Source organism: Sinohyriopsis cumingii, chromosome 5, assembly GCF_028554795.1.
Source record: "Sinohyriopsis cumingii isolate HCF-2022 chromosome 5, ASM2855479v2, whole genome shotgun sequence".
NCBI lineage: Eukaryota > Metazoa > Mollusca > Bivalvia > Unionida > Unionidae > Sinohyriopsis > Sinohyriopsis cumingii.
The window spans coordinates 48401865-48428240 of NC_142965.1; the positions used below are offsets into that span (position 1 = coordinate 48401865).

Here is a 26376-nt window from a genome sequence, read left to right on the forward strand (position 1 = left end):
GACGTTAGTTTTCTTCAAACTGATGGTCAGTCCAAATTTCTTACAAGCATGGGAGAGGCGGCATACCAGCTGCTGAAGTCCATCTTCCGTGTGTGATGTCAAGGCTGCATCGTCGGCGAAGAGCAATTCACGGATGAGTACCTCTGTGATTTTAGTCTTAGCACGGAGACGGGCGATGTTAAACAGCTTGCCGTCAGCCCTGGTATGGATGTACACTCCCTCGCTGCAGTCATTGAATGCGTACTGGAGAAGCATGGAGAAGAAGATGGCAAAGAGTGTCGGCGCAAGGACACAGCCTTGTTTGACTCCGCTGATGACAGGGAATGCTTCACATGTTGCACCATTGAAGCACACTGTGCTGTGCATGTTCTCGTGGAACGACATGATGACAGCAAGCAGACGTGGGGGGTAGCCAATCTTCTGCAGGAGTATGAAGAGTCCACTCCGACTGACCAGGTAAAACGCCTTCGTCAAGTCTATGAAGGCAATGTAGAGGGGCATCTGCTGCTCGCGACACTTCTCCTGCAGCTGACGTAGTGAGAAGATCATGTCTACAGTTGACCCGCCGGCTCGAAATCCACACTGGGACTCTGGGTAGACGCGGAAGGCTAGGATCTGCAAGCGCGCCAAAGCAACACGGGCGAAAGCCTTTCCACCGATGCTGAGGAGGGAGATGCCCCGGTAGTTGTTGTAGTCGCTACGGTCTCCTTTGTTTTTGTACAAAGTGACGATGTTGGTGTCACGCATGCCCTGTGGGATGTATCCCTGTTCCCAGCAAAGGCAGAGGAGTATGTGTAGGGGCTGGAGCAGTGCTGGTTTTCCACTCTTGAGGAATTCAGGCGGAATGCCGTCGCTTCCAGGAGCCTTGCCACAGGCAAGTCAATCGATGGCTTTTCCGAGCTTTTCCATGGTGGGCTGTGTGTCTAGCTCCTCCATGACAGGCAGGTCTGGAATAGCGTCCAGGGCAGTTCCAGTGACATTGTTTTGGGCTGCATATAGCTCGAGATAGTGCTCAACCCATCGCTGCAGTTGTTTCCCCGGTCTGTGATGACTTCGCCCGTCTTGGACTTGAGGGGGGCGGTCTTGTAGCTGGGGGGGGGTGCTGTCGCCTTTTTGATACCCTCGTACATTCCTCTTGCATCCCCGGTGTCGGCATCTGTCTGTATACTGTTGCAAAGGTTCAGCCAGTAGGTGTTGACACAGCGGCGGTCGGTCTTCTGGGCGTTGTTCCATGCAATCCTGAGGGCTTGTAGTGTTCTGGGGCTAGGTGCAGCCTTGTATGCCAGGAAAGCTTTCCTCTTTGCCTCAGTCCCGGGCTCCATCTCCTCTCAGTTTGCCTCATACCAGTCAACATTCTTTCGCTCCCTCTTCCCGTAAGCTGTGATGGCTGAATTGTACACAGAGTCACGGATATGGGACCACTTGGAGTCAATGGTGTCATCACGTGTCACTTTGGTGAGGGCTTCCTTCAGTTTGCTGATAAACTGCTGTGTTTTCTCTGGGTCGCTTGCGCAGCAGGTGTTGATGCGTGGGTGACCCTTCTTCTTGGCGTGGTGCAGTTTCTTGGGTAATATTCGCACCTTGCTGGCCACGAGGGAATGGTCCGTGTCGCAATCGGCACTGTGGTAGCTCCGGGTGAGGAGGACACTGGCCAGTTCTGCACGCCTGGTGATGACGAGGTCTAGCTGGTGCCAGTGGCGTGAACGTGGGTGTCTCCACGACACCTGGTGGATCTCCTTGCATTTGAAGAAAGTGTTGGTCACACATAGGCTGTGGGAGCAGCACATCTTCAGCAGTCGCTGTCCATTTTCATTGATCTTGCCCCTTCCGTAAAAGCCGAGACAGGTGGACCAGGCCTCATGGTCAGCTCCCACTCTAGCATTGAAGTCTCCTAGTAAGTAAAGGCTTTCATTGTTGGGGATACTGGATATTGCCTGATCCAGAGCCTCATAAAACTTGTCTTTCTCCTCGTGGTTGGAGCAGAGGGTTGGGGCATACACGCTGAAGATGTTGACTGGGCCTGAGGATGTTGACAGCCGAAGGGCAAGGATTCTCTCAGTACCTGATGATGGAGGTTCAATGAAGGTGATTAGCATGTTCTTTATGGCAAAGCCTACACCATGCTGCCTAGGTTCATCCGAGGGCTTCCCCTGTCAAAGGAACGTGTAACTGGCTTCCCTGATGGTGCCACTGTCAGCCAGTCGGGTCTCCTGGAGGCAGGCAATGTCGATGTTCAGTCGGGAGAATTCTGTCAATGACAGCAGTCTTTCGTGCATCGTCGATCTGCTGTAGGTCAGTGGTCAGTCCAGGACACATGATGTTCCAGGTTGCAAAACGAACAGTTGGAGTCTTCTTATTTCTTTTTTTAGTCTTTCTTGGTGCGGAGTTTTGTGGCCCACTTGTCGAGATGGTTCTCTAAGCTCGACGCACCCAGTGAAGCAGGCAGGTCATGGCGGGCAGCTCCTTACTGACTGGGGGCTGCCCAGCTTGAGGTGGGCGGTAGCTGTCCAGTGAGACCTGGTGATTGCAGCCACCGTCAGAAGTAACCCCTGGCGCCAAGCTCTACGCCAATCGAGCTTTGACTTAGAACCGATAAACTGCTACTTCTCGTGTTGTGCCGACGCCACACGACGATGCTGGAGTGTCCTCTCCAGTGGAGCTATGAAGCCTGGGCAGTGTGGTATGGAGAATCAGCTGTTGTCCATGCAGCAGATCCCCCCTCTCCATGCAGCTGGTGGGTCCAAGGGAACGACGAATGCCGATACAGCTTGGCACCAAGCAGGAGTTGCCGGAATGACGTTGAAGTCAATGTCAGACCGCCTTAGGGACTCCGTCTCCAGATTTTCTGTCGGAGTTTACTCCCTTAGCCTTTCCTATGAGTGGGTATAGCCACAAGGCAGCAGAGGTTTGGAATCGGAGTTTTCCTTACGTGCCCCATCTACCCGAAGCAACTGGTTTTAAGGCGTCAGTGGCCCGCCTTCACCCCTTCTCCTGTTAGTGGAAAACATGGTCTGCCGGGCTTGTAATCTAAGCCACTCACGAAGGCCAGGAGCTGGATTTTAGTTGACAGAGCCAATCAGAGACACAAGCCGTATGGGTCATTTTGGAGGATTGGGGCGCTTGTCTCCCACTCCCACCCCCGGGCAATGTCAACCTTAGACCACAGATTAAGATCAATATGCAATATATCTAGACACAAACGAACAAGAGTTCATTACAAGTATTAATGATGAAAATGTTGTCCACTATTAATTGGTCACAATATCTGATATGCAAGAACGTAATGAACGATTTAAATAGTTTTATAATTCTACTGACATTCTTTAACTCCTTACATTGCAGTGTGTTCAATATCTCAAAGTTTAGTTTACAATCCTTGAGACTACATTTGACCTTCAGTATTTCAGAGATTGCATCAAAAGTCAGCATGTCATTCTGCATACTTTTCTCAGTTTCCTTTATTATATGGTTATGATGTTGCTTAGTCTGTATTCGTTTAATTATATTTCTCATGTGAATTAATTTCTATGTAACTTGGGGAAACTTTTGTCGATTTAGTTCAAGTACCACTTGAAGAACATACCTGTTCTTCTTCAATGAGGTAATTCGTTTGACAAAATATATATATATATGTATATATATATACACACACACACACACATATTGTGTGCTTGCACATTCTCTGCCCAATGATTTACAGATGAATGTGTTATATGCCTTGTTCTATATTTGCCAATTTATGACCAGTTCCACGTAATGTGTTATTGTGTATTCTTCCAAGATCAATCCTTGTACGATGGTGTTCTGTAATGAAGTTATTTATACTTTTGTTATTACGCTCTGTATGCTTCTGAAGTCGTTGGTTGAAAATGTACAATTTAACTTCTATGACTTCTTGTCTGAGCATATAACCCTGAGGTTGTAATATCCTTGGTAAACACTCTAAAGTTACCACTCTATCTCAATCTATGGATGGGTTAAAATGAGTCTCAAACATGCTGCCTGCCAAGCCGTAACCTGTGGCCCGCAAAATGATCGGCATCACAGTGTTTCATTAGAGATACCAAAGGTGGTGCAGCCCTTGGGCCATCGAAAATACCTTCATGCGGCATTAAGGGTGGTTTAATTTTGAGACCCCTGGGTTAAAATATGTCTGGATCTGCTTGATTTGTCTTACAAAATATGAATATACCATTAAGACTCACACGTGGAGAATCTAATACGACATTTAGTTAGAGTTTGTGTTAGTTGCCCAACAATTATTATTTCTCATGTGATGTAATCACTGTAATTTTTTAATAGACCAAAGTATAATTTCAGATGTGATGAAAGAATAGTTTAGCCAATGCTTTTGGGGGGGGGTCTTTTTTTTAAACTGCCATAATTCTTATTTGCACCTTCAATTAAATCTGATGCTTTTGCAAGAGTCATGGTAATAAATGCGAGTCATGTGTTACAGGAAATCATTTTCCATACACTGAATACACAACTCCTACCATAGCAATGTTTTGTGTACTCCTTGCTCTTCATAACTTCCTCATTAATGATATCTTATTCGTTTTCAAAGGTAAAAATACCTCTACACCGTCATAGCTCATTAAAATGTCAGTTAGTTTAAAATCTAATCACTCCCAATGTGCCAAAAAGTTTTCTCCATTTGAAAGGATTTTTCTTTAGTTCTCTTGCAAATGACATGTCAACTTCCCCATTTTAATAAACAAAGATGGATTGGGCCCTATCAATTTATTCGTACCAAATTTACTTAAATGTATCATTATGATGCATAAACAAATAACAAACTTTGTTTATGGAACCTAATTATCATTTATCATCTAGAAATTAAAATGTTTTTTTTAAGTTCAAAAAATTATGTTTTATTAAAGATTAATACAGTAAAACCTGTCTTGAGAGACCACTGCTATGAGAGACCGCCTGTCTTGAGAGACCAGGTTCTCCATGTTCAGATTTAGAGATTATATAGTGTTATAACCTGTTATGAGAGACCACCTGTCATGAGAGACCATTATGTTTTGGCAGAAGGGGTGGTCTTTCAAGACAGGTTCCAATGTAACCAAAGAGTATATTTTCAATACGGAAGGTGAAGCAATATCACAATTTGTTGTAATTCTTAAATACGAAATCGCAGCAGCAGAAATTAGTGTTGGTGATGCAGTAACTAACTGCCGGAAGTTTCTGTTGAAATTACTTGATCCTCTTGGAACCGATCAAAAAAGAATTAAACATAATGACATCATGGATGAATTACCAAGCAAAACTGCACAGTTTAACGAAAATAGAGCTAACAGAATGGGCTGCATGGATGTAAGTTTGAGATCATGTGCTACTAACCCTGATGTATCTTGCACATAAAGTGGAGTCAAACTTATTAAATAAGAAGCTAAAGAGAAGCTATTGTTTTCTACCAGATTTGTGACAAACATGTAAATGCAATTACATATTCAATGTACTTGTGGTTGGTGTAATTGTATGTGTAAGTTTCATTAAAAAGAAAAACCAGTGGTCGTACTCTATACATGTTATGTAGGAGGCATCAGTATTTCTTGTGTGCAATAAAAAGTACCGATAGCATGGCCACGCAATTTTTTTCACAAGATAAAAAGGTAATGCAAGTTAAATCAGTAACATCCGACAAGCAGGAACAAATACCAGAAGGACATAAATACCTTTATCCAACACATCATCATATTAACATGCACCCTAGGCAACAATAAACTCGTACAAACTTTTTACAAGTTCCTATTTTGAAGCTAAGTTCAAATATACTGATTATAATAGGTATTTTGAGGTTCGTTTGACAACGGAGATGCTAATGATGCAGTGATTGATAATCTGGAAACAATGCTGGTTGAAGACATAACCATTTCATATCATACCAAAGATATTTTCAAGTTGAGTGACTACAGAATTTTTATGACATGAACTGTTGGGGTTACTCGAGTCAGTTAAAATAGACAAGTTAGAAAAACGCATTATGAATGTTACATGAGGACTCTGATTTGTATTCTTGCGATAATCATTGTAAAATGACCTTGTTACGGAAGTAGCTCAAAAAAAATACTGTACCATTTATATTAAAAGATTGTTGTATACTGATTTAAACTGTATTAACGCTAGAATAATCTGCATCAAGTTTGTACAAAAACTGATCAAGAGTTTGAAAGAAATCAAAACAAGAAAACTGATTGATGGATGACAAATGAAGCAAGATGACAACAGACAACACAGATCATTTGATAGGACAGAGGATAAATTCAAATGGTCTTCCATCAGGTGAGGTAAAGTCTAAACCAGTAAGTAAAGAAATGACCAAAATGTTTATTGGTTGGTACAATACACATTACATAAATTAACTACATATCTAATTATGTATCAAACTAAAAAAATGTTATAGAATTGTGACTATTGCACATAAAAATATGAGGGAAAAACTCCCAATCGATTCTTTGTCTGATATGACTTACCACATGTATTTGTAGGCATTAGACATTAATTTTTGGTAACTAATAATGCAACAAGTGCCCATAGTAAAAACAAAAAATGAATAGATTAATTAAAAAAATATATATTCATAGACTAAAAATTAGAACACGCAAAAATTCAATCTACTACACTATCTGATTCACATACAATAGGAAGGTTACAAATAACACAAAAAACAGTCAAACCAATGACCATTCTTTGCATAGAACATGAATGCTTCTACACCCAATAGGGGGTTATGGATAAGACAAAAAAATATTCTGACCAAAATCCATTAATGTTCTTTGCACGGAACACTAATGATACTACATTATCCAATTCCCTTTCAAATGTTCTTTGCTGAGAACATGAATACGTATAAACAATCCAATTTGATTCTATAGTAAAATTCAAACAGGTCACATATGCATTCAGTACAAAATATTTCTGTAACGGGTGTCGTTGCTTTTAGAAATTGATTATACATACCTTCAAATGCTGATCATTCATTTGATTTGGATTATCATAAATCTGTATTCCTTTTACATGACATCATTTAATTCCCAAAGAAACATGCATGGAAAAACTCAATGTTAGAGTATTTGGACATTTGGGAATGAGATCAATCTAAAGGTGTGATCCAGAACAAACCAGTTTGAATGCCAGATGATATGATGTGACAATAAAAGCTATGCATGTTGAAAAAATAACTGTACTATCCTATATTATGATGATTAGACCCAACATGCTCTTTGCTTGACTCATAGTGTCTGGCTACCATTGTAGAAGTCCATAACAATCAATAATGTTCTTCGGGAAGTTTCCTGATGGCAGTTAAGGTGCAGAACATTCAGTAATCAGGACTGAATAGACTTTGGTTAAGCAATATTAGTATTAAACTGCAGAACAACAATATTTAATTTAAGATCAGGAAATGTGTCTCCATGACCAAACTCCTTGACAGCAGGATAAAGATAACTACAGGTGAAACATTCTGACCAACATGCAATGTGTTTTCTTTGAATTGAACATTAACATATTATACATACTGCAATTACCTACATGAAATTAGGGCAGACAAAGTATCAAGGGGGATGGAGTTGAGGGGATGAATGAGAAAGAGGATCTCTTATTTACTGTCAAAGCACCAGAAACAGCAACAGTACAGTGACTTAACACAAGGGTGAAATAGGTCTGAAATCACTCTCTGGTCATAACCTGTCTAAATGTTCAAGTTAAAGGTATTCCCTGTCAAACTGATCAACCACTTTTGATAATCTATATGATTGTGGATGGGTATTAATATTGGTTACATTGCAGATGTTCATTATTATAATAATTTCAAAGGTCAAATTTGGTTCAAGTTTTGTCAGGCAGTTCCGAAATCATGCAAAGAAAGATTCATGGAGCTTTGTTAGTGAAAAGTTCAAGGACATGTACTAATCATTTCAAGAGACTAATTCATGAAAAGTAATGAAATTGCATTAAGTTTTTATGAAGCAACAAATTATGCATTTAATATGAACCTATTTACTAGGAGTGCACTCTAATTAACAAATATTAAGATATTTAGTTAAGAATCTCTGTTTTCTTTCAATCAATATGACTGACCAAGATAAATGAAAATGTTTCAGAAAATTCCAAAAACTATGTTTGACCATTCTTAACAAAATGTAAGCCATTTCAAGCACTCTTGAAAGCACATGATAATTTTCTAGCATTTTGAAGACCTTGACACTGCCATCTCAAAATTCAAACACTTTCAAGCTCTTTCAAGACCAATATGAATGCTGTATAAAATGTGTGCTATTTTTAACGCACCACAGTCATGTTGTCCACGTTTATAAATCTTAAAAGGTTTCAGTTTTCAATAACAGCACATTCTTTAGTACCTGTGAATGGATCATTCCTACTAAGTCTTGCTTAAAATCAATTAAAGGCATGTATTCAGAAGTTCAAAATAAATTTTCAACTTTGTTCTCATCATACCTGCAATGTTGGTGGGGGAGCAATCCCATATAGAAGTATGGAACAGAAAAGTAATATTTCAATAAAGTTTGACTAAAAATGAATTGGTCATGTAAGAGAAATAAAAAAACACAACTTTCTTTTGTTCTGACCTTGTTGCAGTAGAAACCACACTGATTCAAATAAACCAAGCTTGATTTGGAATACCATGTACTAAGGAATACCATGTACTAAGGAATATCATGTACCAAGGGATACCATGTACTAAGGAATACTAAGGAATACCATGTACTAAGGAATATCATGTACTAAGGAATACTAAGGAATACCATGTACTAAGGAATACCATATACTAAGGAATACCGTGTACTAAGGAATACTAAGGAATACCATGTACTAAGGAATACCATGTACTAAGGAACATTCCTATGAAATCTGACAAACTGACTGAGTTGTTCTAAAGAAGTCCAAAATATGCTTTCTACCTGGCTGGTACTGACTGAGTTGTTCTAAAGAAGTCCAAAATATGCTTTCTTCCTGGATGGTACTGACTGAGTTGTTCTAAAGAAGTCCAAAATATGCTTTCTACCTGGCTGGTATGGACTGAGTCGTTCTAAAGAAGTCCAAAATATGCTTTCTACCTGGTTGGTACTGACTGAGTCGTTCTAAAGAAGTCCAAAATATGCTTTCTTCCTGGATGGTACTGACTGAGTTGTTCTAAAGAAGTCCAAAATATGCTTTCTACCTGGCTGGTACTGACTGAGTCGTTCTAAAGAAGTCCAAAATATGCTTTCTACCTGGTTGGTACTGACTGAGTTGTTCTAAAGGAGTCCAAAATATGCTTTCTACCCTGCTGGTACTGATTGAATTGTTCTAAAGAAGTCCAAAATATGCTTTCTACCTGGCTGAAACTAGCTATATTGTTCCAAAATATGCTTTCTACCTGACTGGTACTGAAGCCATATCATTTCTAAGGATGCCACCTGAGACAATCTGAGCAAAAAATGGATCAAATGTAACAAGTCAGATCTAATTTAATTAGCTGTTTATAACAGAAGCTGAAAAGAGTAAATGTTGACATGTTGACAGACATACGACTGCAGGGCCTTAACACAGGTACACATGTTCTAATGCCAGGTGAGTTAAAAATAGGCATTCAATTTTAAAATTGCAATTAGCACACATCCTGTTATTGTAAAACTGAAAGTACAGTGATAAGAAAGGACTTACATCTACTGGATGATGGTGGATTGATATTTATGTCTCAGGAGTAAGATGGAATGCATAAAATGATCCATAATACTGAATGTAATAATACAGTACATTTACAATAAAATATCAACACGGCTGCTGCAGGTTTGATTTTTGTGTGCTAAAGATGAAGAATTCATACATTTCCTCATTTGACACAGCATATGAGTGTTCTAGGCACCTCTGTTAACCCGTTACCTCATACAAGCGTCTTTGGACGCCTCTACTCCATTCGCATGGAAGCGCCTTTTGACACCTCTACAAGATTCACATAGAAGCGCCTTTTGACACCTGTGGTAAACATCAGCCATTTTGAGCTAGTTTTCGTAGCGCCACCTTCGGGGAAAACCCCCCTATTACATACTACATTCATTTCTGCGAATGACAATTACGTCAGATCACGTGGTCGCTATTCATGCACTGGTCGATATCTGCTATTTAAAGTAACTGGGTCATAATCTCCACTCTCCAAAAGGGCAGCCGCGGATTTCATTCAGTACGTACGAAGTTTTCACAATTAGAATAACAACCACGAAAGATTCAATAAATTAGGTAAAGTCTGATATTGATGTAGGAAGCAATTAGTTTTTATAAATTATCAAATTCAGATGACTTAGTGGTATAGACGCACACAAAAACCTTGTAAATTTCGAGTAATCGGAAATGGCAGCTACGGTTGGTCGCGCGGCCTCACGGACATGACGGTGAACGAGTTCTCTCAAGATTTTGAAGCACATAAAAAAATTCTTCTGTGGAAAATAATTACACAGCTATAACAATCGGACATTACTCTTAAATTTTTCCACATATAATATATGTGTACCAAAAATGTAAAATGGTTAAAATTGTTGTTAAATTTAACATACACTAAATTGCTTAACAGTTCACAGGCAGGATTTCATTCAGTACTTATGAAGTTTTCACGATTAGAATCACAACCACAAAAGATTCAATAGCTTAGGTAAAGGCTCTGATATTTATGTAAGCAACAATTAGTTTTTATTGATTATCAAATTTAGATGACTTAGTGATGTAGACGCAGACGAAAAACATGTAAATTTCGAGTATGGGAAATGGCAGCTACGGTCGGTCACGCGGCCTCACTGACATGACGGTGAACGAGTTCTCTCTCGATTTTAAAGCACATAAAATATTCTTCTGTGAAAAATAATTACACAGCTATAACAATCGGACTTGACTCTTCAATTTTTCCACATATAATAGATGTCTACCTAAAACGTAAAATGGTTAAAACTGCTGTTAAACGTAACACCACTACATTGCTTAACAATTCACAGGCATGCCTATGCGGATGCGGTCTGCTAGGTAACAGGTGTTCTATTTATAGCGTGCTGCACTTTGTCACTATGCTCTGTGAGGTAAAGGGTTAATACTGGAGTACAATTTAATTCAAAGTAAGTTCACAATGTAAAATGAAATGTTGCCAGTGAATGAAATATAATATGTATCATATTGGCTCCTCATACAACCTAACTTTCATCTCAATACTGAGTCGCACTAATAAATTTATGGACCCCTTTATTAAGCATAACTGTAACTTTTAAATTATTATTTTTCTCCTTGAAAAAGAAAAAAAAAACAATAGAAACTGACAGACAACTTTTAAGCACATAATGAAATATGAATAAGAGAAGCAGTCTAAAATTGATAAATCTTTGATACTGACACACACAAAATAAACTGACTAATATAAACTGCCTCAACAACTCAAATATGAGGAGTCCAAATGCAATTAGGTAAATATTCAGCCCGTACTGAGTTGTTGGATTGTTCAGTTGGCCATATGAATGTCTTATGTGATAGCTTATAGACAGCTGTAATGAGGTCAGATGCTGTACAACATAAGCACACTCAAACAAAAAATTTTATATTCATTAATAAAAACACCTAACTACATGTAAATTATTTGAAAGTTTCAATTAATAAACATAACTTTTGCAAAAAAAATGTTAAGAGATACTGTATGTTATGAAAGTTTAATTAATACAGTTTCATCAAATGAAAAAATATCTGATGTGAAAGTGCACCTAACATCAGGAATTTCATGAATCTGGGTGCTAGTTAGCCACCAATAATATCCATGGTCTTTGACCCTGTTCAACAATAATGGCCTAAGGTAATAGCTATACTTCTTAAATGATTCAGAGGCAGCTTTTTTCACTCAAACTGTGATCTACTCCTGCTAAATATACCCTCAAATTAGCACAATGATACTGAGATCCCAGGTCATGAAAGTCTGTAAAAGAAAAGAAAATTACTTAAAGTTATCATATAATATATACTTGCAAACATAAAAAAATCAAAGAGTGGTATTTGAAACAATAATTATTTTAGTTAGCACCTAAAGAAATTTCTGCAGGCACCAAATATTATTCTGGCTGTTTTATATCCCTTCCTATTATCTATACCTCAGTACGTACTTTATGTAGCTATGATGCATTTTAAGGAAAAATAGAACTGTTCTTTATAGATTCTATCATAGCAAACAAACATTTTTTCAATGAATTTCCCACAAAATGGGAAGCATAAATAAGGTGATGATGTGTGTGTGTACTTGCATGTGTATGTGTGCTTGCATGCAAGTGTAGGGGGTGTGCTTCCATACTTGTGTAAGTGTGTGTGTGCTTGCAAGCATGTGCAAGGTACATGTGTTTGCAGGTATGTGTAAGTATGTGTGCTTGCATGCACATATAAGTGTGTTTGCATGCATGTTAAGTGTGTGCTTGCTTGCATTTTTGGGTGTGTGTATGTGTGCTTGCATGCATGTGTATGTGTTTGTTTGCACATGTGTGTATATTATAAGGTTGCCTCTAGTACCTTAAATGTTAAGACTCTTTTCAAATATTCAATAAAATACTATAAATTATCTATATACAACTTTTCATGGCTTGTAAGGTAGCTGCAAACCATGAATCTAAAGACCCAATAAAAAATTATCCTTTTTATTATAACAACTCACCCCTCCCAATTCCATGGAAACAATTAGGCCCCTTCCCATTTCCAATGAACAATTGAGTCCCTTCCCAATTAAATGGAAACAATTAGGCCCTTCCCAATTCCATTGAAACAATAGTATTCCCTCTTCCATTCCATAGAAAAAATTTTGATTCCTTCTCCCATTTTATGGAAATAACTGGATCCCCTCCCAATGAATTTAAGTACCAGCTAAAAATTAACTATCCCCCAAATCAAGAAAATTTATATTCAAATCAAATTAATTCACAATAATCAATAATAAACAAAAAAAAATGTGCAACTCTTACAAACAGCTTTTCTATGTTACTGTTCTTTCTTCTCCACTTTTGTTTTCTGCTCCATTTCTTCCACTGAATTTTGCATATTTTCCACTGATGCTTTGTGTGCCTTTTGTTTTTCATCTCTTTCTTGAGCCCTCAACTGTAGCGTAATAATGAGTCTACAGCATAACAGTAGAACGAATACGAGGGGCAGACTCATCCGCTCCTGCTTTTCATCAGTGATATAGTGGGCGTGCACCTCATTGCAAGACAACAGTATCATCAAAACATTGGCCACATCTTTCGCTGGACCTACACAAATGTTAAATAAAATATGAGTTGTAACTAGATTTGCTACAATTTAACATACGCAGTGAAAACAGGTATAAAAGGAACATTCAATAATGACAAAAACTTTTTCCTGGATAACTGTCTTTTACATGTAGGTGTAATAAACAAATAAAGTTAACACGGGCTCTGTACATATTTTCTTCTCTATACAGATGTCCTTTATAAGGATGTATTCACTAAGACAGGTTCTTGCAATAATATACAAACTGTAAGAACACAGAGTAAACCTTAAATGAAAAAGATTTTAAATTCACTGCACATCAAGTTTCCAATTGATGAAGATGGCGGCTTGATCTTTCATTGAAAAGTCTGACTAATGCTTCTAAAACACATACGCTCAAAAGCATTATCTTAACAGTAAAAAAGTCAACTATACCTCTCCCCTGTTAGTGTTAATTTGAGTTAGGAGGTAGTGTTCTGTGCGTGTGTGTTCTTATTTTAACTGTGTCTTCCAGTCCTCTATTCATTACGTATATTTACAATTATAATTCTTTTAAAGTAATAGTTTACCTTCACAACAAAAATTTCTCTGTATTGTATGTATGTCAGCAATACATTCTGTATGTGTATGAATGTAATGTTTTCTATTGATATGCTGTTTATTCATAGTTGAAAATGCATATGTCTGGATGGAAAAGTTATATACAATGAAGGCTGGATGGAAGATGGGTGTATGAACAAAATTAAAACAAATGTTTATTAGAATCGTCATCATAATATCACTAACATTAAATTTCATCAATCATTAATTCATAAAAGATATACAACTTTTGAAAATTTATGTCTCACATAAATCTTAAATATGTAACACAAGCAAGCTGTCACAATGTAATTTGACATTTTATATATCTTTCTCACTTTGTATTCTTTCCACTGTTGGAAGGCTTTGATAAAGTCAACTCATTCATATTCTGCATATCAATAGATACTTGTATTAGCATATTCAAATAAGTTTTGTGTGCAACATGGTTTTGATTTGGAGCTGAGTATGTCCTTCTTGGTTGTTACACATTGTATTTCATTCATATGATCATAGAGGGCATACCTGAATCTATACATTGTAATTCATTTTAGCTGATAGGAGTACCCAGATTACAATTGTAATTACAAATAGGTAAACATGCTTAATCAACTGCAATTTAAACAAGCAATTAATTTCTTTTGTTTCTAAAACTTCATCAGAAAATGACAGTACAAAACATTTCAAAACTAGTATGAAACAACCCATTTAAATGTACTTAAGGACACATTCACAGGTGTCTTTACACCATAGTGTTCATATATACCAACCAGTGTACAAATATACAAACCACTGTACAAATATACCAACAAGTGTACAAATATACAAACCAGCATTTATGCATACAAACCAGTGTTCATCTATACAATCCAGTGTTCATTTATACAATCAAGTGTTCATCTATACAAACCACATTGTTCATCAATACAAACCACAGCATTTGTCTAAACAAATCACATCATCTATCTAAACAAACCACAGTAATCAACTATACAAACTAGTGTTCATCTGGACAAACCACATCATTCATCTTTACAAACCGTATCATTTATCTATACAAGCCACAGTGTTCATCTATACAAACCACATCATTCATCTATACAAACCACATCATTCACCTATACAAACCTCATCATTCAGCTATACAAATCACATCATCATCTATACAAACCACATCATCCATCTATACAAACCAGTGTTCATCTATACAAATCACATCATCATCTATACAAACCACATCATCATCTATACAAACCACATCATCCATCTATACAAACCAGTGTTCATCTATACAAATCATATCATTCATCTATTGTTATGAGTCTTAAAATAAGTAACAGAAAAGAGAGAACACAACAAGTTTTGTAAAATTTAACAAAAAATTTATTTCCAGTGAATACAAAGTGAAAATGAAAAATAAGAACTTACGGTATTGCGAATTAAATCTGAAAATAATCCAAGAATTAAAGGCACAAGTCCTAGTAATTTAAAGTCCTGAATAAAATTCAGGTCAAGTCCCGAACAGATCCACAACTGAAGGCGATAACATGTCTTTTATAGCCAATGAAGTGCTGATGCATCAACAGTCTCTTGTTGAATCACAGAAATATTATTCCAGGTTTGAATTCAGTATAAATTCAAGTGAATGTCTTCATCCAAGAATTATATCAGAGCACTTTTGTATTTCCAGAGAAAATAATCACTTGAAGTCAATAATTTGAAGAAAATAAAATTCAGCCCAAACTGGTCATAACATAATACAACTTAAAGTGCTAAATGTTAAAGCACAACTGGTAAAATCCTCACAGTCACAAGATTATATAGTTCTCTGCTTGACCTCAGGTCACAATTAGCATTTTCTAAAAACAACCATTACCTAATGGAAAATAACCTTCTAGAAACATCTAATGAGCCTTATTTATTTGCAACACAATAACCTATAAAATACACTTAGGAATTTCCAAAACCCTGACACAAATCAACATATTTTCTCCTTGTTTACCTGAATAATAATCCTGATAATAAGCTCATACACATAGAGAATAATGAAGCTATAATTAGTTGTTTACATAAATGAAATAAAAAGGTCAATCAGGTCAAGCAGAAAGGAACCAGTTTTGGATAAGGTCAAGTCCCGCATATAATGTTACATCTTAATAACATGTAATGAAATAAAAAAAATTAAAATTAACAAACAAACAATTAAATTAAATATACATAACACTATACAAACCACAACATTCAACTAAACAAACTAGTGTTCACATACACAAACCAGTGTTTATGTATACAAAGCACAATGTTCATATAAACAAACCAGTGTTCATAGGCACAAACCAGTGTTCATATATACAAATAAGTGTTTGGTATACAAACCAATGTTCATATATAAAAACCAGTATTCATATATACAAACCAGTGTTCATATATACAAACCAATGTTCATATATACAAACCAGTGTTCATATATACAAAGCACAGTGTTCATATATACAAACCACAGTGGTCACTAACATTACAAGTAAGTAGCCTTGACTTTACAAGTACATGTTTAGAGGGTTAATTCAAACCAAATGTGAATCTTTTGGACTTTATCAATTTTAGTGAAGTTTTGGAAACTACAAAAATCAAATTGCTTGTTCTAGTGGCAATTGATTAACTATCTATACCAATTTTGGAATTACAATAATGGATTAACTGCAGTGTATTATATTAAGTCATATGGACAAAATACATGGTTAATAACCAAGAACACAAAAGCCTTAAGGGGCTGACCGTATAATTTTTTGGGAAGGATAGGTGGGGCAGAGTTTTGGGGTTTTTAAAAAAACAAATTTCCACATCTAAAACAGCTTGAAAAAATATTCTTGCTCTGATTTATAGTTGACTTGAACAAAACTGAGGTAAAAAGAAAAAAATATCCCAGCTTTAAAGAAAGAGAGCTTCTGACCTCCATCAAATATTTAATTGGTTGTTCCTTAAGAAACACTGTCATATTTGAAAGTGTGTGCATGTAATTCCTGATGATGATAACTGTATATTCCTTTTATGAATTTGTCAAGTTTGTTTTGCTGGTGCCAATGACAACATCTGCAAAAGCTGTAGTATATTTAACCTGTGGAGACAACACTGGAACTACTAGCGTGGTTGAAGAGCATCTCAAAAGACATAAAGTATTGTCACTCAAATGTAACAGGGTGAAGTCAATTTGCTTTCCTTATCAAAGAACACCAATTTTAATTTTTGGGGAGTGACTTGGTTGTCATCTTCATCTAGTAACAATGATCTCTGAACTATATGATCATTGGTTATCACGACTGATGCTTACCTGGTATAAAGGCTAAAACAGCTCCTGTTATGATCTCTGAAACACCCACCACTTTCCTATAGGTGTGGGGATTTGGTCTCCAGCCTGTCCACTTACGAAAGAGAAAAACTTTAGCTGCTCTTATGAACACTTTTCTCTGAAAAAAAAATATTTTCTTATGAGATTTGATCAAGACACCAATAAAACAGTTTTTGGAATAAACATGCATAGTGGTGGCAAAAAAAAAAAAATGTTTTTTACCCTAAGATTACCCTACCCCCCCCATATTTTTCCTTTATGTCGTCGATCACTTCATTGGTTTTGGGCTTATTTTATAGGTCCCTCTATAACTCGCGCCTCACTTATAGTGTGGTCAATCTTTCTGGACCCCGATGTGCGCTAGTCATCGAGGGAGTGGTGTAGTACGGAAATATCTGGGAATTTTTTTTTCAGTTAAGTCGTTTCCGACAAAACACACCGCTCTGGTGGCCTAGTGGTTAGAGCATCCGCCTCGGATGCGGGAGGTCGTGGGTTCGATCCCCGGCCGAGTCATACCAGAGACTTAAAAAATGGTACTAACAGCTGCCTCGCTTGGCGTTCAGCATTAAGAGGTTAGTGTTAGGACTGGTCGGCCTGGTGTCAGGATAATGTGACTGGGTGGGACATCATGCTACATGTCTGCGGCATGATGCCCCAGTGCTAGACATCACTATAAACTGCCACACTGCAGACATCATAGCGATATGACTGAAAAATTGTTAAAGCTACGTTAAAAATCAAAAATCACATCACATCACATCCGAGAAAACAAGAAGAATCACTATGAATGGAGTATATTTCTGATACGGTGAAAGCAAATGTTTAAGCACATCACAACGGTGGATTCCAAGATCCAGATTTTTCATGTTTAAGCTACTGATGACTTTTTTTGAGGCAGAAAACCCCTACTACATCAGAATTATTCCAAAGTTTCAACCCATGGATCTATCCCTTAATACTGTCAAACCCTTACTAGATGCATAGACTTAAAAGTTAAGGTTTGAGGTGATTTGGAGTAAAATGGTCTCCATTTAAAAGCAATTTTGACAATCATATTTTATGTATATTATATAAAGCTTATATCTAGTGTAAGCTGAGACTGAATTCTTGCATTTTTTTTTTTAATTAAGTAATTTTTATAACAAACTGGAATCGACACCATACTAAGCACAAAGTATTTGTACACCAGCTGACTTGTGACCTTATGCAAAGGGACATCACACATGTCAAACTTTTGAAAAAAGTCTACTGTTTTATATAAATGTGATATGAGAAATAAGCGTATCATATGCACTATAGGAATAACTCCAAAATGCAAAATTTATTTTTTTCAAAACACATAACAATACTGTGAGACACCTGAAGTGAAATGAGACCTCATTTAGGGACAGAGAAATGGATATCAATACTATTTTTAATGAAGATTCAGGCATTGTATTTGTCTGATGTGGTTGAATTTGGCATCAGATGTTTAAACTTCAGCATTTTGTTAATAATGATCATTTCAAACCTACTGGGAAAGATATCTGTGTCAAAAATCAAAACTTACATTTAACATGCAGTTAATGGATTCTAAAGTAACAATAACAACAGTTTGGACAAACAACAATAGCAAATCAAAGAACCAGTCTCAAATCAGCAGTTAACTGTAAATAATCTAATTTCCTAAACTTTTCAATAAAATAAGGAAAATTATGAAAAATAAACTTATACACCTTTTTTGCATGCTTTATGGAAAGGGTGATTTTAAATTACACCGTGGTATGATGTCATATGTAGATTTGCTAGACTGATACATTTCAGGCAGAAAGAGGAATACAAATTAAAAGATTTAAGCATCAAACCTGAAGAACCCTGCAAGGACTCAAAAAAATTGAAGCTATGAATGTTCTATCATTGTAAGGAAAAAACCTGGACAGAGGAAACATAGGGTGGATGAGAGAACAATAACTGTGGAACATAGTGAAGGCACTCATTCTGGATAGGAGTTGTGTATTTCATGTGAATAACAGACATAATAGTCGGAAAATCTAGTTTTGTTTATGCTGAAGAATATTTAAAAAAATGTTTGTTCTAATTTCCCATTTCTTTGCCACTTCAAGTGGTTATAAGTTTTGTGTGAATTAAAATTTCTTTATTCTAATTTCTTAGTGAAGATTTTACAAGATCTCAATGTACTCTAATTTCTTGTTCATTACTGACCTCAAATGATTAGTTTCTATGCTAATTTGAATTTTCTTTGTGAAACGAACTACCAGACTTTCAGTATTCTTTTATCAATATATTCCAATAGTGTGAATTTCATTTGTGTGATAAACATATTAGTGGTGTGGTGTGTGTGTTCTAATTTCCCGTTTCTTACTCAGCTCAAGTGGCTATAAGCTTGGTATGAATACAAAGTTTGTCAGTTCTTAATGAAGAATCTACAAAAAGATATGCTTGCTCTAATTTTTTGTTTAATATTTCCCTCATAAAATTAATTTCATTACTAATGCACATGTAATATACTTGATGTTTTGTGGTATGTATTTTAATTCATGTAGTATAGTGTTCATTATTTCATTTATTTTGTCCGCTGATTAAATATGTTGTACATTATTCCCAACTTATTTAACTGAATTTAATCTTTCTAGTTATCAAACAACATGAAAAACTATATCAAGACAAATAACATTTTTTTAATTGACTATGACTAAATAAAAAAGAAACATACTCATTTAACATCTTTCAAGTTTGTTACTGCTTGTATTTATTGTTATTTTCTATATATAAATCCTATTTGGATTTTTTATGTATTTGTATATGTATTGTGATTGCATATTTGGTGGATGTATCTATGTTAATTTTCTTCAATAATGTTTGTTTGTTCATTAATAAATACTTTACAATAAGTTATTTTTAACGAGTACCAGCTTTTATTACCCTTAGGAGGTGCACTTCTAATTAGCATACAGGGATGCGCACCTCTCAGTTAATCGATCTGGTAATTCAAAACAAAATTTATCTGTCTCAGTTTAGAACTAATCATTGTTAATAGCTATGGTAAATAGTCTTTTAACTTTTATTAATTTGACTTTTACAATAAATAAACAAAAAGGCTGGTGAAACTTTTGGTGTTTATAAATTTATTAAATATCAAAATAAGCTCTTCACAAATCCATGTGGTACCAGCAGGAAACAACATTAATATATGTTGGCTACTGTGACACAGTGATTTTATGTATTTGGTTAACCTAGGTTTTAAAAAAAAATTAGCTAGTTTTTTTAAATCAACTTCTATGATATTTTCAGTATATACATGAATGTATATAATGCAATCTGGGTGTATTTGGAATATATTTGTGTGCACACAAATATACATTTAACATCTGTGATATGCAATATAAACAAGGAATATGTTATTTGGGTATCATGAAATAATGAGATAGAAAAAGATGTTCAAAATATTGAAAAGTGTCATGTCACTGTAGTCAATTTAAGAAAAAAAGAACTTTAGGGAGATTTTATGCATATCAATAATACATATAAAAATGTTTAAACAAAATAGCAAAAACAAACAGAAAACAATCCAACTATATGGTATGCTATGTAAAGAAAATCTTAACAATCATACTGCAACTTATCTGTTTTTCTGAAATATTTGTGTAATATATGATACCTTAAGAACACACTTAGTATATTACAAGCATCAAAGATTTATTTTGGATAGATTTTGGTGAATTTGGCTAGATTGGTAAAGACATGGGTAGATCTGAATGCTTCAAGTAACTCAGCTAATATGACTTACTCACAACTCGGTTATATATGTAGATAATTTGCAAGAAAATTTAACACAAAATCTTAATTTTGAAAACAACGACGCCAAAAAGGCGAAAGTTCTTTATTGCTCTAAACAAGCAAGACCAAAAATTAGATGCAATATTGCTAGCAGACATACTGGTTAGAGACCAATTCTCAAGCAGACATACTGGTTAGAGACCAATTCTCAAGCAGACATACTGGTTAGAGACCAATTCTCAAGCAGACATACTGGTTAGAGACCAATTCTCAAGCAGACATACTGGTTAGAGACCAATTCTCAAGCAGACATACTGGTTAGAGACCAATTCTCAAGCAGACATACTGGTTAGAGACCAATTCTCAAGCAGACATACTGGTTAGAGACCAATTCTCAAGCAGACATACTGGTTAGAGACCAATTCTCAAGCAGACATACTGGTTAGAGACCAATTCTCAAGCAGACATACTGGTTAGAGACCAATTCTCAAGCAGACATACTGGTTAGAGACCAATTCTCAAGCAGACATACTGGTTAGAGACCAATTCTCACCGTCTAGCAATTATTGCCATAGTAATAATAACTCGTGACCGCACACGAAGTTTTGGTTCCTGTTTAGAAGATAAGAAGATTGATTTAAGCTGACAAGTCCGAGCGAAAATAAGCATTAGGTAAGTCCATTAAATAAAGAAAATAACCAAAATCCCCACTTTAGCCCCTTATGCCTCCATTTAATGATGTGGGGAGTCACGTGGTACAATTAGCATACATAGGTCAACAAGAACTACGACATAAAACAATACCTTGAAGTAGGCTCACGCTTTTATAACAGATACTGTAAAGGAGAATTACAACATTTTCACAATAAAGCATCCTCAATTAAATGTTTTCTTTTTTCCACACTTATGCAAAAACACAACAAACAGCATGGCCGCAGCATTCATATCTAATTTATTATCAGATCTTGTTAACACAATTCCACTAGCAGTCACAGAGTCTCCAGACTCCATATTTTACTTGCAAAGAAAGTCATGGGGCAATAGCCAGGAGCATTGATTATTATATTTCTCCCAAAATGGGGGAAATAACTCTTTTAGAAAATATTACAATGAAAAACAATTGTTACCCTTCTATAGAACTGCATGCACCATTACTATCAACACGAAAGCATTTATCAATTATTCCAGGCCATATAAAAAAATTTCTAAAACTAAATACTTACTATTGTGGGACAATTAAAAAATAACCAACCTCCTAATTGGAATTTAATATATGTTTTATTTATCTTTCTTTTGGTTATCAAAAATGTAGTCCACATATTAAGGCATCTAGAAGGTGTTTTCCATGGCACATTATTTTAATGGATTTTACTTTAAGATTTATTACATTTTTATGCATCATTATACTTCAATGTCACAATTTTAATAATTCATGAGAAAGAAAAATGATGATTTTTTTCCTCAAATAAATCAATATAAGCAATATGAAAACTGATAAGAAACATAATGTCTTTCTGGTGAATGTTACCTACATCAGTAAAGACAAGAAATAAATTACTTAATTTTATTTTTAGCAATGCCAAACAGGTATAAAACTGAATAACTTCAATCTGCTGTGTCATCTGTATAGCTGAAAAGGCTGACAATTTCACAAGCAACTAGGGAATTCCAAGTCCCTAGAAAAACTGTAGAAGACCAAGTCAAGGGGAAGGTACAAGAAAAGGCCCCTGGAAGATGTCCAATATTAACAAATGAAAAATTGTCAATGGTCAATTATATGAAGTATTCAGCACATTTTCCGCTGACCAGAAAAATTACCAGGCAATACGTAATTACCATCATGAAGCAAAATGGGCTCCATTCTCTATTTAACATGAATAAAGGTCCCAGCGACAAATGTTCAGAATAAATTTTAAGAGACATCCTGAACTATCAGAGAAACACGCTGAGGCACAGGACCAAGGCAGGAACAGGATGTCAAACATGCATGTGATGACTCAATACTTCACTCTTCTTGAAGACACTACACAGATTAGGATTAGACATAAAATCAGATCAGATTTTCAACTGTGATGAAACAGGATTTAGTGGAAAAGAAAAAAGTAGTCAGAAAGTTATTGGTATCAAAGGCCAACACAGTTACCAACAATTTGTCGAACATCCAGTCACATCACTGCGCATTTATGCATATCTGCAAATTGAAAAATTCTTCCATCATTTTTGATTTTTGAAAGATGTTTACCCTATTTGGCTTATAAGGAAGGTGTTCCAGGTTCATGGTTATTTGGATACTCTGCTAATATGGATGGAACACTCTTCACTCATTGGTTTAAGGAAAAAATTGTACGTCATTGTGGATCAGCAAGACCAGTGCTATGTATCATGGACAACCATGACTGCCACATAAACCTAGATGTCATCAAGCTTGCATGAGATAATCAAACTGAATTATTGGGGTTGCCACCACACACATCACACATTCTACAAACATTGGACATGTAAATCTTTGGTCTACTAAAAGCAAAATTCACCTCAATTTCAGTTAACATTGGTTACATCAACAAGAATCAAATATTAAATAAAGCCAAGTTTCCATCAGTGCTGTCTTATGCCCTTGATCAGTTTACCACTTATCAGGTCAAAGAAGCCTTTAGAAAATCTGGTATACACCCATGGAATCCTGACGCTATTGACAAGACACAGCTTGTCAATAGTCATTTGAAAATGGTGATTAGTCAGACAGTTCCATCATGTGAACCATCCACATCAGCAAAACCGTCATCTGATGAAGAATTACAGGCATCAAAATCAGTCTGTCCAACCTGTGGTAGTTACATTGGAGTAAATCCTTTGGTAGCAGAAAGCCTTATACCTCAACAATTATCTAACATCTTCCCAGCAGTGCCTGTTAAACCGTAAGTTAGAAGAGCAAAACTGGTGTTACATTCAAGAGTACTAACATGTGATGATTTTTACAGAAAGTTAGAGGAAAAGGCAACAGAGGATAAGAAAAAGCAAGAACTGAAAGAAGGACGCAAGAAGGACAGATTAGAGAACAAAGCACAGCTGAAAGAGAATAAAGAGATGATTAAATCAAGAAAATATTTGGACAACAAGAAAACGAAATCTAGCTATGATTTTGATATATGTGGAGTGTGTAAGTCTTCTGATCCACCAGTGGAAGAATCTGATGATGAGAATGTTGAAGATGAGGCTATGGATATATTCTGGGTTCAGTGTGGCAAGTGTCCACAGTGGTATCACCAGTTCTGTATTGGAATACATGTCCATGAAGAGGGTAACCTTGGCAAAGATGACACAGAATTCATCTGCAGTCTCTGCCTGAACAATGAAGAATAGTTAAATTAGTGTTAATAAATAAATCATTAATTTAAAAAAATTATGCTAAATAATTTCTTTAATATTGTGTGGCTTTTATGTATTTTTTTCCTAAATAATATGAAACAGAATTCATTAGCATCCTTTGCATGAACAATTAAAAATAGTTTTATTTGTGACAATAACAGAATCAGTAATAAATTATTTATGATGCAATAATGATAAATTATAATAATTGGTTTACTGGTGTTTTGTTATTATGCATTTTCTCCAAAATATTAAAATAATCTTATTCAACTCATGTTTTTATTTGTGTATTTACTTTCTTTGTTTCCTTGTCAATATTTGTTATAATTATTTATAATTACACAGCCAGCTAATTGCACAAAACTGGTGACAAAAATTATGCGACTACTTACCTCATTTACCGTGAAATGATAACAAAAGAATTCTCGACAGAAAAAAACTCAAGTCACATATGTAATTATATGTGAAATTAAATATCTTTAACTCTTTAAACTTCATTATTTCGAGATATTTAGTAAAATTACTGAGAAGTAGACATTATTGTAATCTTTACATGTCACACAATGTTAAAAAAATCCCGTTTTTTCAACCGTTGAATAAGTAAAATTACATGCATTCCTATCATAATTCGTAACTGGTAAAGAATATTAATTTGAATTACAAAGCGAAACAAATTAAAAATTAATTAATGAGAAATAACGATATTTTCTTTTAATGAAAGAGAAAATATAATTTAATAACTATGTGTGAGTAGTTCATTCATTTTCAAAATGTGGCGACAATTGGTACAGACTCTCCCGTAAAACACCAACACCGTTTTAATTAACGGTCCCCACGTACCCGTTCATGTTGCTGATTTCACATTTAACACGAGGAAAAATATTGTTAAAGGCCCTTCTTTTACGTATTCACTTGCCAAGGAGCAAGTCCATGTCGGTAGTGGATGATTAAAAAAAAAAAAAAAAAAGGACAAAGAGGCGAGAATTGGTCTCCAACCATTGCTGAGCAGGAACACACGAAAATTGATAATATATAATCGAAATATGAATGGAGCCTCTGTTTACGTTCCTACCATATCTCTGTATAGGTCCGTGCTGATTATGGGACAAATTTTAAGAATACCAACAAAAATGAAAAACAAGCCAAGAGTGACTGACAAAATTCGAATAACTCCTGAAGCCATAATCTCAAGAGTTTACAAGAAAGCTCGTTAATGACTGATGTCTAGAAACCGGATAAAGGCTCAAGCGTCTATGTTTAGTACAAGCGCATAAGTTAGAAAATTCAATACCGGAAATGTGTACGCGATGTTCTCGGATCTAGGCCTAACACATATAATTTAAAAAAAAAAAGTATCACGAGAGACATAAATGACAGTTAAATACACTAATTGTTGTGGGTTTTTTTTTTTTTTTTTTTTTTTTTTTTTTTTTTTTTATACAGTTTTAGGGCAGCGTCGTGACTTTTGGTCAAAAGCTGTTGCGTTTCAGAACATTTGCTGTTTTCGGCACTGTCTCCGTTGTGTTAATGAAACTTTGATCTAAATGTTGTCTTTGTATCCTCGTTTTAGCAATACATGACGTATCAAGTGCGAGAATGCTATATTTAGAACCCTATATGTATATCAAAATTTACTGAACTGAGTGTATTATCAGCAAATAAAAAGTACTGAGGATTTATGAATACCAACTTCTTACGTATTGATCAGCAACTAATAAAAATAATTCCATAAAGATTGGTTAATAGCAAACACGTGGATGACAAGTGGCAGACAGATGACATTGCTAGCATGCAGTAATATGCGATTACAATATTGGATGCAAATACAGTAGAATAGACAGATTCCTTCTCAATAAATCCATCTGGCCTGAAAAAGTGGAAGGAAAAGTTAGATGACATACATCAATCATTAAGAAAATATTCAAAGAGCTAAACCCTGGAAAAAAAAATGTTTTATGAATACAAAGATTTTTTGAGGAATTTTTTTATTGGCAAAGGAAAACAACAGTTATAAATTTAATCAGACAAAAAAGTATCTAGAATGTGTAAGTATCTCATTC

The 26376-nt window shown here is 35.5% G+C and overlaps 1 protein-coding gene across 1 annotated transcript; it reads right to left on the reverse strand.

Moving 5' to 3' along the window:
• Positions 1-6316: 6316 nt before the first annotated feature.
• LOC149799105 (putative acetylcholine receptor chaperone) lies at positions 6317-25560 on the reverse strand. Its single transcript, XM_089958117.1, has 4 exons — positions 25389-25560; positions 17156-17291; positions 12984-13268; positions 6317-11956 (listed from the first exon to the last, which is right to left on the reverse strand). Exons 1-3 carry the CDS (start codon positions 25497-25499, stop codon positions 13000-13002), a joined length of 516 nt encoding a protein of 171 aa, XP_089814243.1. The 5' UTR covers positions 25500-25560; the 3' UTR covers positions 6317-11956; positions 12984-12999.
• Between the last annotated feature and the right edge of the window lie 816 nt (positions 25561-26376).

Excerpts from the sequence above, each read along its gene's own strand:
- LOC149799105 (XM_089958117.1), bottom strand. The coding sequence starts at position 25,499 with ATGGCTTCAGGAGTTATTCGAATTTTGTCAGTCACTCTTGGCTTGTTT. Across the intron at positions 17,292-25,388 it reads CGGACCTATACAGAGATATG|AGAAAAGTGTTCATAAGAGC; the intron begins GTAGGAACGTAA and ends TTTTTTTTTCAG. Across the intron at positions 13,269-17,155 it reads TGTTTTAGCCTTTATACCAG|GTCCAGCGAAAGATGTGGCC; the intron begins GTAAGCATCAGT and ends ACATTTGTGTAG.